Raw genomic sequence first — 14,887 nt, forward strand, 5'->3', positions numbered from 1 at the left:
AAAACGTGTTTCTCATTTGAAGCAGAACTAACGTGATACTGTGGTATTGTCATCAGGCCTTTGTTTTTCAGAGCCAAGTGAATCACACTCAGTCACCCTGGACACAGTAGTAAGTTATCATATCCTCACTGTGGATTGTTTGCAGATGACACAGCATCGACCTGGTAGGAGAGGTCCATGTTGACTAAAATAGTGTGAATCACTCCTGGCAGAAGAATCAGTGCTAATGCAATTCTCTTTCATTTCCTCTCATAAGCACAAATTAGATCAGCGTCTCGGAGATGTAAAAGCTAATGTGTTCGGACTGCTGGTGATTTCCCCCTGAACTCGCCCTCAGCCCCAGCTAACTACTACATTACTCACACCACTTCCACTTCCCATTACGCCCCGTGTCATGTGCTTATGAATGATCCGACTCCAGGAGATGACCTCATCTGTGGGTGCGAGTGACTTTGAATGCTCCTCTGAGACATTTTAATTGTTCTAAGATTTACTTTGGTACAAGCTGTGACACATATTCACTGGTCTGGGCTCTACAATGCCACATGTAATTCCATGGTACTTGAGGCCTTAAGAGGGTGTCTGACTGTATTAAGTGTTTTACTTTGTTTCGTTTAGGGGGCACTACAACATCTTGGTCTGCACTCGGACAAAACTTAGTTGAAATTGCAAGAAAAGTTTACAGGTATGATCATGGCCAGATTAACCTGACCCCCTTTTTCTGAGTTGGAATATTGCCTGGCCCTATGGGCGGATAAGGAAACAATGGGCCCCTGGGCACAGATATGCCAAGAGTCCCACTGCCTCTCCTACAGAAACACAGAGATTTTGTGGTGGTTTTGCATATCTCGTTAGTCATGATGCATCTTTTTTCTTTAATTTTTGTCTTATTGGGGTCATTTTATGTGGTCATCTTTTGTGGTCATTTTTGTTGCTTTGTAGTCCTTTTTTGTCTCCTTGTGGTTGTTCTATTTGTTGTAGTTTGTGTCTCTTCCTAGCTGGTTGGTGTTAATTTGAAATCTGACATTTTGCAGGTGAGGGCCAGGGGGCCCACTGACACTCTGGGCCCCTGGGCCACCCTGGTAGGCCTGCTTGTTAGGCTGCTGGAGCACCAATATACACTGTTGTGTCTTCCCCCCCAAAAAGGAAAGCTGGGTTCCAAAAAAAAAAAAAAAAAAAGATTCTTAAGAGAGACACAGATCAAGAGAGGTAGTTAGGGGGGCCCTCAGAGACTGCTTATACATAGGGCCCAGAATTTGGTGCTACAGCCCTGGTTATTATATATTATACAGTCTTTACTTTTGAATCTATAAAAAAAAGAAAAAGCAGTGAAATAAAACCGCATTTTCTTCGTTCTGGGGTCCCCCTCACTTCTGATGCAGAGCCTTGCTCCTGGTTCTCTTACCTGGATGACATCAGTGAGTCAGTGGCCCTGCTGTAACACCACCAGCATCACTTCACCTCTCCACGTTTCCAAGTAGCTGCCTGTGGAGAGCCTCATCCTCCTCTCTCGTTCATTGGTGACACGAGACGCCCATCACGGGGGGCCAGCTGCAGGGCATTCCCTATCCGCGTGCTCGGTCGGAAATGGCCCTCTTTTCCCTTTCCTCTATTGGACTGAGCCGCTGTCAGTCGATTTCCCTCACGCTCAACACCGTCCGCCTCTCCGGTTCTCTGTCTGCTGAGACCGCCGTCATATTGGCTGCTAGGAGCAGCAGCGATCACGGCAGAGAAGAAGACCCCCACCATGATGAAGAACGGGTTGTCGCGGCGCTTAAAGAATAATTTAGCTTTTTAATAATTTTGATTAGTATTTAACGAATGAATTTGAAAATATTCGGGATGATACCATCAAGTATCCGCGTACGTTTAGTGCTTTCATCCGACACCGTGGTCCGCAAGGGGGATGTATGCCTGACTTCTCTTAATAGCCATTTTTTGCAGACAAAGAGAGCTGTTGAATAGGGCTTTCAAAAGGCACACGGGTAAGATATGATTTCGAGAAACACACCACTACTTGTCACACATGTCACATTTATCTGCTCACCATCTTTAAGCAGCACCGCACCTCTTGATTTATTTGTGTAATTTTTTGTGTCGCTTTTTCACAAGCTAACACGCTAACCCCGCTAGCTGCCTGGCTAGCTGCGGCTAGCTAAAACGCTAGAAACTGCCATTCTAGGAAATGCTAACAGTTAGCATTTTTGACAGCTCGTAAGCCTGAACCGCAAGTTAGCGAAGCAGTTTGTATTTAGCTCCAAGCTAGCTCATATGTTGCCAGCCAACAGAGGACAGTTTCAAATTTGTCTCTGAAAAATATTACACTGCTGACTAAAGTCAACAAGCTAAGTTTATAAATCTGGACTCCGCTAACGTTATCTCCTTAGCTGTAACGTTAGCAACATTTAGCGGTGTACTGGGACTGGCTGTGGATGGTGAACATTAACGTGTTAGCAAGTCAGCTAACTTAGCTGGGACCAGTGAAAAGTGGGGCCTCCAGAAACGTTAAGGCCTCCCAACCATTGCTGTAACCAGCTATAATAACGTTATAGCTCGATAGGTGTGTGTTTTCCATTGACATTGAAGTTAGCGGTAAATTATATAATCGGTTATGGTAGTAAGCGTTAGTGTAATGAAACTGTACTGTCCACGTCAATCTGAATTACAAGATCATATTCAAACGAAGGCAGGTTTTGTATTGTAGTTAATGTAGTTAACTTTAACTCTGAAGAGGGTTTGTTTTTAAAATGCTGGTCAGGGTATGTTTTTTCACTTAATTTAACTTGACTTAACTAAACTGAGATACTTATTGGTCTGACTTGAGTGTTTTTTTGATTGAATGTTGAGCACAAACCACTAACAACGAGCATAATAAATTATATTCAAACAATATTGTAGTGTTAATACACTGCTGAACAGCAATGTAATGTTGCATTGTAGGGATATGTATTTTGTGCATATTCTGCTTCTATTAAAAAAGTTTATATTTCAGCCATTAATCCATCCTGGGGAGGAAAAACCTGGATAGTTTGCCATATCAACATCACTAGTAAAAGTTTAAATATTGCTAAGACTTGAAGGACAGGGAGAATCAGAGCGATTTATGAGTCATTTACAGACCCTGTGTGGCTTCTTGCCAACCCACATATCTTTCAGAATGCAAAACGCTGCAAATATCTCATTAACTCTGGTCTGGTCTGAGCAGAGAAGGCGTCCTCCCTTAATCTTGTCTTCTCTACAGCCCTCTCTAGATCAGTATGATCCCAGGAGAATGGGTGTGTTGGGCTGCTGGAGAGCATAAGTAGCCTAGTTCTGTTTCAGGGCGGCTTTGAATGGTGGTGGACTGGATCGCGCTATTGGTGTGGCTATTGTTATCAATGGCAGCAGTCATAGAGAATTATATAGGACGATTATAGTTTTAAATAATTGAATTAGCTTAGCAGAGGTCTTTCTAGGCGGAAATCTGCAATGTGTGATGCCTTAGTGTCGTATGTCCTGTTGTAGGCATAAAATTGAACTTCTAGGTTATAATGTTGCATAAATAATTAAAGCAAGAATGAGACTTTATTATAATTTAGCTATTTTGCGGTGGATCACCAAAAAAGTACAACCATTCATGTAGTGACAAATCTCATCACCACTATGCTATTATTGTTGTCTGTTTTTGAATAGCTCCTTAAGTTTATTTTACATGTAATCAGAATGAAGCCAAGTTATCAAGGACACAGGTCAGATTAGCTAATGAACACACGGTCAGTTTTTGGTTTTCAGTGGTCATTCCTTCACATTTATAGTATTTCATTTATCTTCATGGTACCACTCCTAGCATTCTGTCTCTTTGTTTGTAACGTTAATCTTCTGAGTTCTTGGTAAGTAAATATTACTAAAATGAATTGTCGAACAAATAACACGTATATTTTTTCTGATGTATTCATAATTTTGTGGTGATCGAGCATGTGGTGGATAGGAGTACACTAGCTAGCATGTTTTATTTCCTGTCAAGGGACTTCCATTATTGCCTATACTTTTTTTGTTAAATTGTGGAAACAGTCATTGAGTCAAGTTATAGACATATTTTTATCATACTTGGGCAAACTTAACACAGTTTTGGAGATCCTGGCCTCTTCAAGCCATGTGTCTTAGTCACTGGAACTTTTCATTGTTTGTGTTTTTGAGGCGTTTATCAAGCTGAGGGATAAAACACACCAACCCGGATGGAAAATCCAGCCTCTCAAGATGTAGCTGATATAACATTAGCCTCACAATTCCAGTTCATCTTGGAGGGAAAACAGCAGGGTGTGAACATGCAGTTTTAGTTCATAGATCAGTGTTTTCATGTTGGCAGTACAATTCCAGAATCAAGACAAATGGCAAATTTAGGTTGTGGCTGGTAAGACTTTGTGCTCCAACAAAAACTTTGACGAGTGAGAGACGGTTGTTTGCATGTTTTGCTTTCTAAAATCGAATTGGCTGTACAAATGGTTCAAGTACATTTTGAGCCATGTTGCTGCTTTGGTGAAACCTTTGAGTGCCTGTCCAAGTTAGACAGTTTGAACCCCAAAGGTTTTTATAAGGAATTGTCAAGAAGACTGTTGGTATGCCATTGAGCCACCATACTGAAATCATACTCAAATAACAAAACGGCAGTAAATAAGCATCATGTGGTATTGTAGTAGATGAATTGCTTAAATTTTAGTTTAGCAGATTTGGTAATATTGTATTACATGGCTTATAAAAGTGTATTGGCACATATTTACAATAACAATGTGTAAGAAGCGTATTGTACTTATTTAACTCTTAAGTATCTTTTCTTTAAATCGTCAGTCACACTGTCAGATAGTCGTAGTAAGAACTTTAAAACCAAATGGTTAAAATAATTTATAACTTGAAGGAGTTTACTGTAAATGGTAACTGTTAAGAATGGGACAGCAAGTAGCCTAATAATTATTTTCATCATCGATTAATTTTCAGATTATTTTTGCATTAATTGTTTGATTTATAAAACATAAGTATATGATTTTAAAAAATAACACTACCACATCCTACAGCACTAGTGTTGTCACAATTCTGGAAATTTAAACTTAATACAGTGCCTTGGAAAATAGTATCTGATACCATTTTCAATACCACGGGTAAAAAATTGACATTGGGGACATTCAAGTTATTTTTTTATTAAGAGATAAATATAACAAGGCTATACTATGTCAAGAACTTTTTTTGGTTAGTGGCAGAGAAAAGCAGAATAACTGTAGTAAACATTGATAAGAGAGAGAAAGAAAGCAGAGCTGGCACTGGTGTATTGATACTGCAGGAAATGAGTATTGGAAGTTTCAGATATTTAGAATCGATATGTGATGATAAATTGATATATTTGACAACACTGTTACAGCACAAAGTGGACGTCATTATATACAATAATACAGTGTTACATTGCACGATTGTACCAAGAAGAGCAGCAAATTCTCAATATGAGAACAATCAAATGGTGTTTCTTCCATTTACTTTGTTGGCACAACATACTTTGTGCATGCCAAGGACAGCTGAAATTGGGTACACTTTGGAGAGTTTCCTTAACATGAGGAACTGAGATCAGAGCCTGTGGTGCTGATCAGTTGTGCCAGTTGTTTTCTATACAACAGGAATGACCAAAAAAAAAAGGTGTTGCTTACCTCAATGGCATGTTGCAGGTTTAAGTTCAGTACAATGAGTGCTGCTTTCTCTGTTGCACCGTATCCCACATTTTTTTACCGCGTCATGGACTTGTCAGGACTTAAAGGCACCCCTTTTTCTTTACCTGAACAAATGCATTTAAAGGAGCAGTGTGAAGGATTTAGTGGCATCTAGCGGTGAGATTATGGATGGCAACTAGGCATAGGACGATATGAAAGTTTCACATTAGGATTGTCCTGGCCACGATAAATGTCTAGATAACTGCCAAAACATGCTTAATACTCCTTGAATATCACTAAAACATACTGGAATTACTTAACCTAATTATTACTTGTATTCACTTTATTGTGAATGTTTTTTGTTTTGATTTGCAGTTAAATCGTTTATCATCCCATCCCTAATTGCAGCCAACTGAATACCCCTTCCCTCACCTCTCCCTACGGTGGCCTTCAGGTAACGTAAAAATGTGAAAGGTCCTCTGTAGTGCCAGTGTTTGGTTTGTCTCTTCTGGGCTACTATAGAAACATGCCAGTGCAACATGGCAGACTTTGTGAAAAAAGAACCATTCCCTAGATATGAAGGGCTCATTCTAAGCTAACTAAAACACAATTCTTAGTTTCACTGAGATTACACACTAATGAAAACATTGTTAAGAATATTATATTCCATTTCTGCCAATCAATCCTTGAATCCTTCACACTGCACCTTTTAAAGGCTATGGTCCTTTAAATGCACCAATGCAGGACTGATCAGTTGACAGTAATCTTTTTCTTTTTTAATTTAGTAAGGCCACATGTAAAATGAATATTGTGTCATTCATGGAATTACTATGTTTTGGTATTTAAATCGTAAATTCAATTATTTAATTGTACATGCCCATGCCACGAGTTCAATTGAGACTTCAGTAATAAAAACAAATATTGGTAATGATTAATTACGAATATGCTCACCAATTAGATAATAAGCCTTTGCAAGTTTTTTATTATGAAAGCTCTGTGACATCACACCAACAATTTTTGCCTGAAATTGCAGACCTTGGAAATAACATTCATAGTTAACCCCAAAATTAAAAACACATTTTTCCTCTCACCTGTAGTTCCATTTATCAATCAAGATTGTTTTGGTGTACATTGCCAAGTGTTGGAGTTATTGGCCGTAGAGATGTCTGTCTTCTCTCCAATATAATGGAACTAGATGGCACTCGGCTTGTGGTGCTCAAACTGCCAAAAAATACATTTAAAAAAAACACAACAGCAATGTATTTTTCTAGGAATCAAGACCACTTTTCTCAAAATAATCCACAGACCTTTATTTCTATCGAACTACACCCGCTGACTGGATCACTGTGCAGAAGGAATCATGCATCTGCTGCCAGCTCACCTGTTGCCACTAAGCTGGCTAATATTATAGCTCAGCCAAGGAGGACGCCATAAATGTTTACATCTCGTGCTGTTTTGAGAAAAAGCCTCTCTTTTATGAGTAGATTCATGCTTCCTTCTGTGCCGTGATACAGTTGGTGGGTGTAGTTTTTAAGAGAGAAAGTAATTCCTACATGAAACTGCTCACAACAAGGTCTGTGGATTATCTTGAGTAACCAGGTCATGATTCCTGGAAAGAGACATTGCTGTTGAGTTTTTCAAATGTATGTTTGTTGGTGCTTTGAACACCAGAATCCGAGTGCCATCTAGCTCCATTATAATGGAGAGAAGGCAGACATCTCAACAGCTGATATCTCCAAAACTAACACCAAAACAATCTAGACTGATGATTAGCACTACATATAAGAGGACAAATGTGTTTTTGATTTTGGGTGAAATGTCCATTAAAATAATACAATCTAAAATGTAATGAAATTCATCTGACATTTTTTCCATGCAGGAGATGAAAATCAAATTCCTATGCATCAAAAATTATGATAATTTGGTAATCAAATCTAGTTGCAGAATAACTCCCAGCCACAGCTTGGAGCACTTAACAACTTGCTAAGGAGTATTCTGAAACAATGTGTGCTGCAGTGATGATACTGGGCTCATTGTTTATAGCAGGGATGAAATTTTAAACACAGTTTAAAGCAAGTTTAGTTGTTGTAAATTGTACCAGACATATTGTTTTAAGTGTAATTAACTTTAAATAAAGGCATACAGATGTTACTACTATCCAGTCCATGAGGAAAGTGATTTCTAACACTTACAAGTTTGCTGAATTATCATTGAGTGTTGAAAAGCTTTTGGGTGCTTTGCTTTGGATGTTGTTCATTTGAAGTGTAGTTTATGACTGGAGCTCCAGCTCAAGTCAGGGGTAATCAGATTGGGAGTATAGTCAGTTGCTGTGAATTTTTGTACTGACACTGCCCCTTGAGAAAATAAAAGGAAGACATCTAACAGACCAGACAATGCCCAACACTTATTCAGGCTTATTGTGCAGATACACATGGAGCGCAGAACAGGAGATGAACCACAGCAAGTGAGTCATTTGGTGATGCATCTTAACTGTGTGGATAAGAGAGAATTTTTTCATTGCAACAAAATTATTGCAGGCTGTTTTGTAGGCGTATGTATTGCAAACATGGAAAGAGTCAAGCAGAGAGACGTCATCTTTTGTAAGTACACAGCAGGTCAATAAGGGGGATGACACTGACGTCATTTGTTAGTGATAGCCTTGGAACTGCCCTCAGCAAATCAACTTAATCAGTTGTGTGCTGTGGACCAGTCTGGTTTCCTGTGCATCACAGAACCCTTGTCAGTCACAGATGACTGTGCAAAGCCATAATGTTTATTCCAATGTTACGAGGCAAACTTAAATCTGTAGGCAGGTCGACACGATGCCTGGTAGTCAGAAAGCTGCTTTTGGCCCAGAGGCAGACAGAAAAGAAAAGAAGTGGGTGGGAAGGAGAGAGACAAGCTACAGTGGGTCCAACGTCCTTCATTGTGTGCCTCTAGCTTAGTAAGTCGCACGTGCAATTAAATTTTCAACAAGAACATCCATAATAGGAGTGCATGTTCTTTAAGTATTGTAAAATGCACTGCCTGCAGCTTGTACTCATGGGTAAAGTCAATGTTAGATGATTTAATCAGGTACAGTACACTTTAGTTTCCTTCGAAATTTGAATAAAACTTGTTTCAGAGATAAATGTCCAAACAGTGAGTGTTGTAATTTACTTGAAGGTCTAAAGAACTAAAACACCATTGTGAAGACTTGCATATGTGTTTGGGTTTGGATATTTTGTAGATTGGTAAATTAATCAAGTATCTGACTTAGAGTTTTAGTGGTATTCTGGTTTCATGGCATACCTTGATATGAAAAGCAGCTGTCATCATGCCATGTACAGTTGCTTATCTATGATATGAAGGAAAAAAATGCAACCAGACGAAGAATCTCCCTTCCTTCTTGACTGCCTGTCAGACTTTTTACACATACTTTTATTTAAAAAATGGTTTCAAGACTCACTTAAAAGAGTTCAACCAACAAAAAAAAGTATATTTTCATTCCACTAAGGATCAAATAATTGTGTTATACCGCATACGTGATACCAGGAAACCTTGATATTTTCTGAGACAGTTATTGTACTGTGAAAATCCCATACCGTTGCAATCCTAACCTTGTCTGCTGCAGTGATTTGGATTCACTGGCAACACCAGAATGTGTACCCTCATAAATCCATGAAATCCAGTGTCTGAAACTGCTGCATTTTGGAATCCTTCCATGATTTGTGTTTGGCAAGCCACCTACCTGTGGTGACTGCTAACTGTAAAATTTGCACCATTCGCCTGCAATTTGGTGTTGCTACCTCCAAATCCCTGTCAAATTCTAGTAGAGTGATAAATCAATGGTATATGTGAGTGTGTATGTGCATGTCCATGTGCCCTGTCTGCTGCTGTTACAGGGAAAGTTTTTGGTCAGGTCTAGACTGGCTCTGTAATACAGTACATACCAGCAGATCAGCTGTGAGCAGATCCTGGGTTCATTTATAGCTGTGGCCTTGTGTCCCTGCACGTCTGCCTGGCAACTCCTAACTCTGCTGTTCCAACTACTCAAGCTCACCCACCTCTCAGACACTTTGGCCCCGTTATACTCGCACCATGTCTAATTACTAGATACACAGCAGTCTGGGGAATTTAAATGTAGGGCATTCTTTATGCAGCTTGTGCCTCAGTGTTAAATGTAGGCGCCATTGCTGTTGCAAGATTTCTCCACCTGTGACTTAATCAGTTTTGTCTCCTGTTATCTGCAGGTCCCAGGGGCTCCTATTGATGAAGAAAGTGGGCAACATGTGGAGCAACCTGAAGAGCAAATGCCAGACACTCTTTCACAACAGCAGTTCAGGACCCAGTGAAAGCAGGGTTGAGGCCGATGCCGTCCACTGTGTGGTGGATATTGGCCAAGGCAGCTCAGGTGAACCTCAGGCATCAGGAGCCTCTAGTCCAACTCGGAGCCTTCTGCCAGTGCCAATGGTAACAGCAGGACGCCGCCATCATAACTGTGTGTCGGATATCCCACAGATTGTAGAGATTACAATTGACAAGGACACTGAGGATGTGCGGGGGGGATCAGGTGGTGTTCCCCTGGCCCGGAGAGACTCCTATTCTCGTCATGCTCCTTGGGGGGGCAAGAAAAAACACTCATGTTCCACTAAAACCCAGAGCTCTCTGGAAGCAGATAGGCGGTCTGGGCGCTTACGGGGGAGTGGGAACCGTAGGGACAGGCGCTATGGAGTCAGCTCCATCCAGGAGATGAGTGACTCTGTATCTGGAGGACGCAGTCTGAATGCTCGGTCTTTGCGCCAGCGGCTAAGTGATACAGTAGGGCTGTGCTTACCCCTGCCCGCTCGCAGACGCACCCGCTCATCTAAGAACCCGGTCACCTCCAAACGTAAGATTCACCTGACAGAGCTCATGCTGGAGACCTGCCCCTTCCCACCAGGCTCAGACCTTGCTCACAAGTGGCACTTGATCAAGCAACACACAGCACCGGTCAGCCCGCATTCCTCCACTGCCCTGCTGGATGCCTTTGACCCGGCCCACCCCTCTCCTGAGGATGAGGAGGAACGTCTGCGTGAGCGTCGCAGACTAAGCATCGAGGAAGGTGTGGACCCACCACCTAATGCACAGATCCACACCCTGGAGGCCTCAGTGCCGGGCTCCTCTCTCTACAAACTGGGACCAAAGATGGCTCCCGGCATGGGAGAGGCCTCTGGGGATGGCCGGGCCTCAGGCGCTGGCAGCTCTGTGGGTGCTGGATTATCAGGGGCCTGTGCGCAGGTGTTGGGGGCTGCAGCATCAGCTCAGGACTGTGACTCTGAGGAGGATTCGACCACCCTCTGTCTGCAGGCCAGGAGGCCCAAGCAGAGGCACGCCTCTGGGGACGGTCACCTGAGCAGGCAGCAACCTGGGCCCTGGAAGGTTCACACCCAGATAGACTACATCCACTGCCTGGTGCCAGACCTATTGCAGATCACAGCTCTGCCCTGCTACTGGGGCGTGATGGACCGCTATGAGGCTGAGGCACTGCTGGATGGGCGGCCAGAGGGCACCTTCCTGCTCCGTGACTCAGCCCAGGAGGACTACCTCTTCTCTGTTAGCTTCCGCCGTTACAACCGCTCACTGCACGCCCGCATTGAGCAGTGGAACCACAACTTCAGCTTTGACGCTCATGACCCTTGTGTTTTCCACTCTTCCACCGTGACAGGACTGCTGGAGCACTACAAGGATCCCAGCGCCTGCATGTTTTTTGAACCGCTGCTTACGGCGCCTCTCCATCGGACCTTTCCCTTCGGCCTGCAGCACCTGGCACGAGCCGCCATCTGCCGCTGGACCACTTACGATGGTATAGGCTCTCTGCCGCTGCCCCCTGCCTTGCAGGACTTCCTCAAGGAGTATCACTATAAACAGAAAGTACGAGTTCGCTGGCTGGAGAGGGAACCGCCACTCAAGGTCAAATAGGGTGGGCTTCTCCATTGCCTGTACACACACTGCAGGAGGATTACAGAACTTAAGAAATTCCTCATTAGCCAGTTAGAGGCTATATTGACATGGCTCTCTGTCTGGTGGGGGATGGAATTTAAATGTAACAAGCTATACAAGATTCATTCTAATCTTTGTTTTAGTTATTACTTACATCACAGAAAATACATATGATTATATTCAGTATAACGCTGTCTGGCAAGCACATGTTTTTGTGTTGAACAGGTTGTTTTGACAGGGAGGGAAGGCACAAATATCAGTGCTTTGTGTCTTTTCTCTCCTGCTTTGTGCTAAATGTCTGCCTGATCCCACAACATCACCCTGCCTGTAGACCTGCCTGCATGCCTCCCTTATTCATCCCAAATTGCTATTTAGGCCCACATGGCTACATTGTACAGTTCACTTAGTGCTTTCTCTATTTTTTTTCTTCCTTAGCTTGTCAAAGCACCTAGTGGAGCACCTTCCCAAGAGGGTTTTAATATGTGTGTGGGTTGAGAGGGCATCTGGAGATGCTATTGTTATATTGCAGTCAGAGCTTGTCCCATGGATTGAGCTACATAAGGCACATTCTTTGCCATCTCTTTGCACGCAAGAGCATCAGCTAAGCCAGGGACAGATTCTGAGAGGGTCCATAGAGTTCAGGACAGCACATCAGGGAAATGAAGTGCTTTCTAAGGACCATTGTTACAGTTGTCACAGCAGTCAGTTAGTTCTTCATTGGCCATAGACTCTTGAGCTAATTGCACACTTTTGTGCATGTATGCACACAGCTCATTACACCCTGTATGAAATTAAGCTACTAGGGTAACATTTTGAACAGTCTAGTGTCTTTATGGAATTCTGTTATGATTTTATGTTTAGTTTTACACCTGCTTCCTTCAGTTAGCATCTTTTGGTGGCATCTAGCACACAGAAAGCTTCAGCCCTGCATATCCTGGTTGGTTATTTTTCTTAAACAGACTCTTGTAACATTGAAGCAGATAGCTTTGCACTTTGGTTACTGTAAGGGAAGCTAACAAGTCTTCTCAAAGGAATTGTGGGCATGTATGACAAGCTGTAGGTGAAGACAAAAGCTGAAAATTCAAAATGCCAGCGCCCCTTTAAACATGACAAGGCTGGATTCTAAATGGGCAGGAGAGCTAGCCTCTAATGATACTTCAAAGACTTAACAAGAATCTGCTTGTTAAAATTGTAAATGGCAACTCACAGGATTAGATTACCGTACCCTTTTCCTCCATAATTTAGATTTCTTTCAAAAAATCATGTCAAAATGTGATGAGCTGTTTTTAAGAAAAGCATTATGTCACCATCAGGAAAGACGTGATATAGCCTTTTCTTTGGTGTTGATGTCGTCCATCTTACAACTATATAACTATAAGGTCTCAACCCCAAGATATCCCCTCATTGCCTGGTTGCATTTATAGTCATAGTGAAAGCATTGAGTGCAGGCAACACTCAACTCTCGAGAGGTTGGCATATCTTTGAGAGCTTTAGTTATGTAATCTCAATGATTTCAGTTTTGTTGCATGGGACAAAAGCACTGCTGGCTAGCCGGTCATTTCTGTTTTGTTCTCATTGTGAAGAGAAAATAAGTGTAACCTATGTGCCTTTTTATAGAAATTGTTCCATAATCAGTTGCTTTGTAGTCCAAACCTGCAACAGGAGGTGCTTCAACACAGTCCACTTAGACACCATCAAATGAGACTAAAGAGGATAATAACACAGAGGTGCATGAGCTGTAAGCTCTCTTACTCATGGTGCACGTTAAAATTTTTCTAACGGATAAAATTTCAATGGTGCTATGTTGGTTAAGCTATGACAGATTATTGAAGTGATGAGTTGTTAGTTACATCTGTTCTCACTCACTAATGCATGCATTAGTCTCTCGCCACATTATGGCCTGTATGATAGTATTAGGTTGTTAGTGGGTCCAATGCCAGCCCTACTGTAGCATATTTCAGTTAAATATATTGATGTCCAGCCCTCACATGTCTGGGTTGTAGTCTGCAGCTTGACATACAGATCCTAATGAGAGGGCATGAAGGTTAACTCTTTACAGTGAGAGTTTTGATCCATCCTCCAATGGCATTGCCCCAAGTTGGACATCAGCAGCAGTGTATAATCTAACTCATCAGCAACAGCGTTTGTTCTATCTCTTAGTAATAATACACATTACCTGACTTTAAAAAGAAAAAGAAAAAAAAGGACTGGAAAGTATGTGATGAAAACCGAGCCGATAATGTGTAAAACTAAAATAAGCTGAAACACACAAGATCATGATCAGTGGAAAGCTTAATTTATAAAGGTGTCAAACTAGTTCATATTTTAGTTAGTGTGCATGTGCGCTCATGTGTCTGTCAGCCCACACATGTGTTAAAGGTTATTGTAATTCTCATTAGTAAGGATGACTCATGAACAAATGTCAGTGTGTTTCTTTGCCCCTGAATATCTGAGCCTGTGACCAAAGCTCTTGTACACACCTATGTGTAATAACTAGTAGGCTAAAGCTTGTTTATGTGCTCAATGGTGTTAGAATTATGCTAAATTATATTTTCGATATACAAACTAGTGAAAGCTAGTTCCATACTACAGTATGTTAGACTGCTCTTCTTTGTTAATATATTCTTGGGGTGAACATGGCCCTGTCGAGCTCACACCTACACCCTGAAATTTAACGCTGAACACCCTCTCTCTGCCAAACTATTATCATATTTTCACTTATTCATCAGGCAGGAAACAATACATTTCTTATGCAGGTGGTTAAACATAATTGGTATAGGTATAAGGATTAAAGATTCTCATATCTCAATGACCAATTTTTACTTTCTCTACTGCATTGTGAACTGATCAGAATATAGCAGACATTTCTTCACATAAAAATCCCAAACATTTTCCACTGCCCTGCACTTTGTTCTCAGAAAGCTTGAATATGGCATGTTAAGTCACCTTTATGTGTTAGAGTGGCAGGAGTGTGTGTTAAGTGGAGGGGAATAAGGTTGACATTTGAGTTGCTTGTATGTGCACTTTGATGTTTCAGGATTTTTAGCATCCACACTGTCAAATAGAAGAAATATATGTCTATTTGAAAACTCACACACATCATACTATCTTGCTCACTGTCACCTGTCTACCATGCTACTGCCAGTGCCTAGCAATAGCATACAACTCCTTACAGTGCCCCACCCCACTTGCAGGCACTAATCACAGGCTAATTTTACCATGTTGGGATATAAATTTACTGGGAACTAAAAGGGCCA

At 41.6% G+C, this 14,887-nt stretch overlaps 1 protein-coding gene across 2 annotated transcripts; it reads left to right on the forward strand.

Moving 5' to 3' along the window:
* The first annotated feature begins 1,525 nt into the window (after positions 1–1,525).
* socs5b (suppressor of cytokine signaling 5b) lies at positions 1,526–14,370 on the forward strand. Of its 2 annotated transcripts, XM_049600191.1 has the most exons (3): positions 1,526–1,985; positions 6,045–6,123; positions 9,902–14,370. In XM_049600191.1, exon 3 carries the CDS (start codon positions 9,921–9,923, stop codon positions 11,607–11,609), a length of 1,689 nt encoding a protein of 562 aa, XP_049456148.1. In that variant the 5' UTR covers positions 1,526–1,985; positions 6,045–6,123; positions 9,902–9,920; the 3' UTR covers positions 11,610–14,370. The 2 variants fall into 2 exon arrangements, with proteins under 2 accessions (XP_049456148.1, XP_049456147.1); XM_049600190.1 differs by lacking the exon at positions 6,045–6,123 and having other exon boundaries at positions 1,529–1,985.
* Positions 14,371–14,887: the final 517 nt, after the last annotated feature.

Source organism: Epinephelus fuscoguttatus, linkage group LG16 (genome assembly GCF_011397635.1).
Source record: "Epinephelus fuscoguttatus linkage group LG16, E.fuscoguttatus.final_Chr_v1".
Lineage (NCBI taxonomy): Eukaryota > Metazoa > Chordata > Actinopteri > Perciformes > Serranidae > Epinephelus > Epinephelus fuscoguttatus.

Excerpts from the sequence above, each read along its gene's own strand:
- socs5b (XM_049600191.1), top strand. The coding sequence starts at position 9,921 with ATGAAGAAAGTGGGCAACATGTGGAGCAACCTGAAGAGCAAATGCCAG.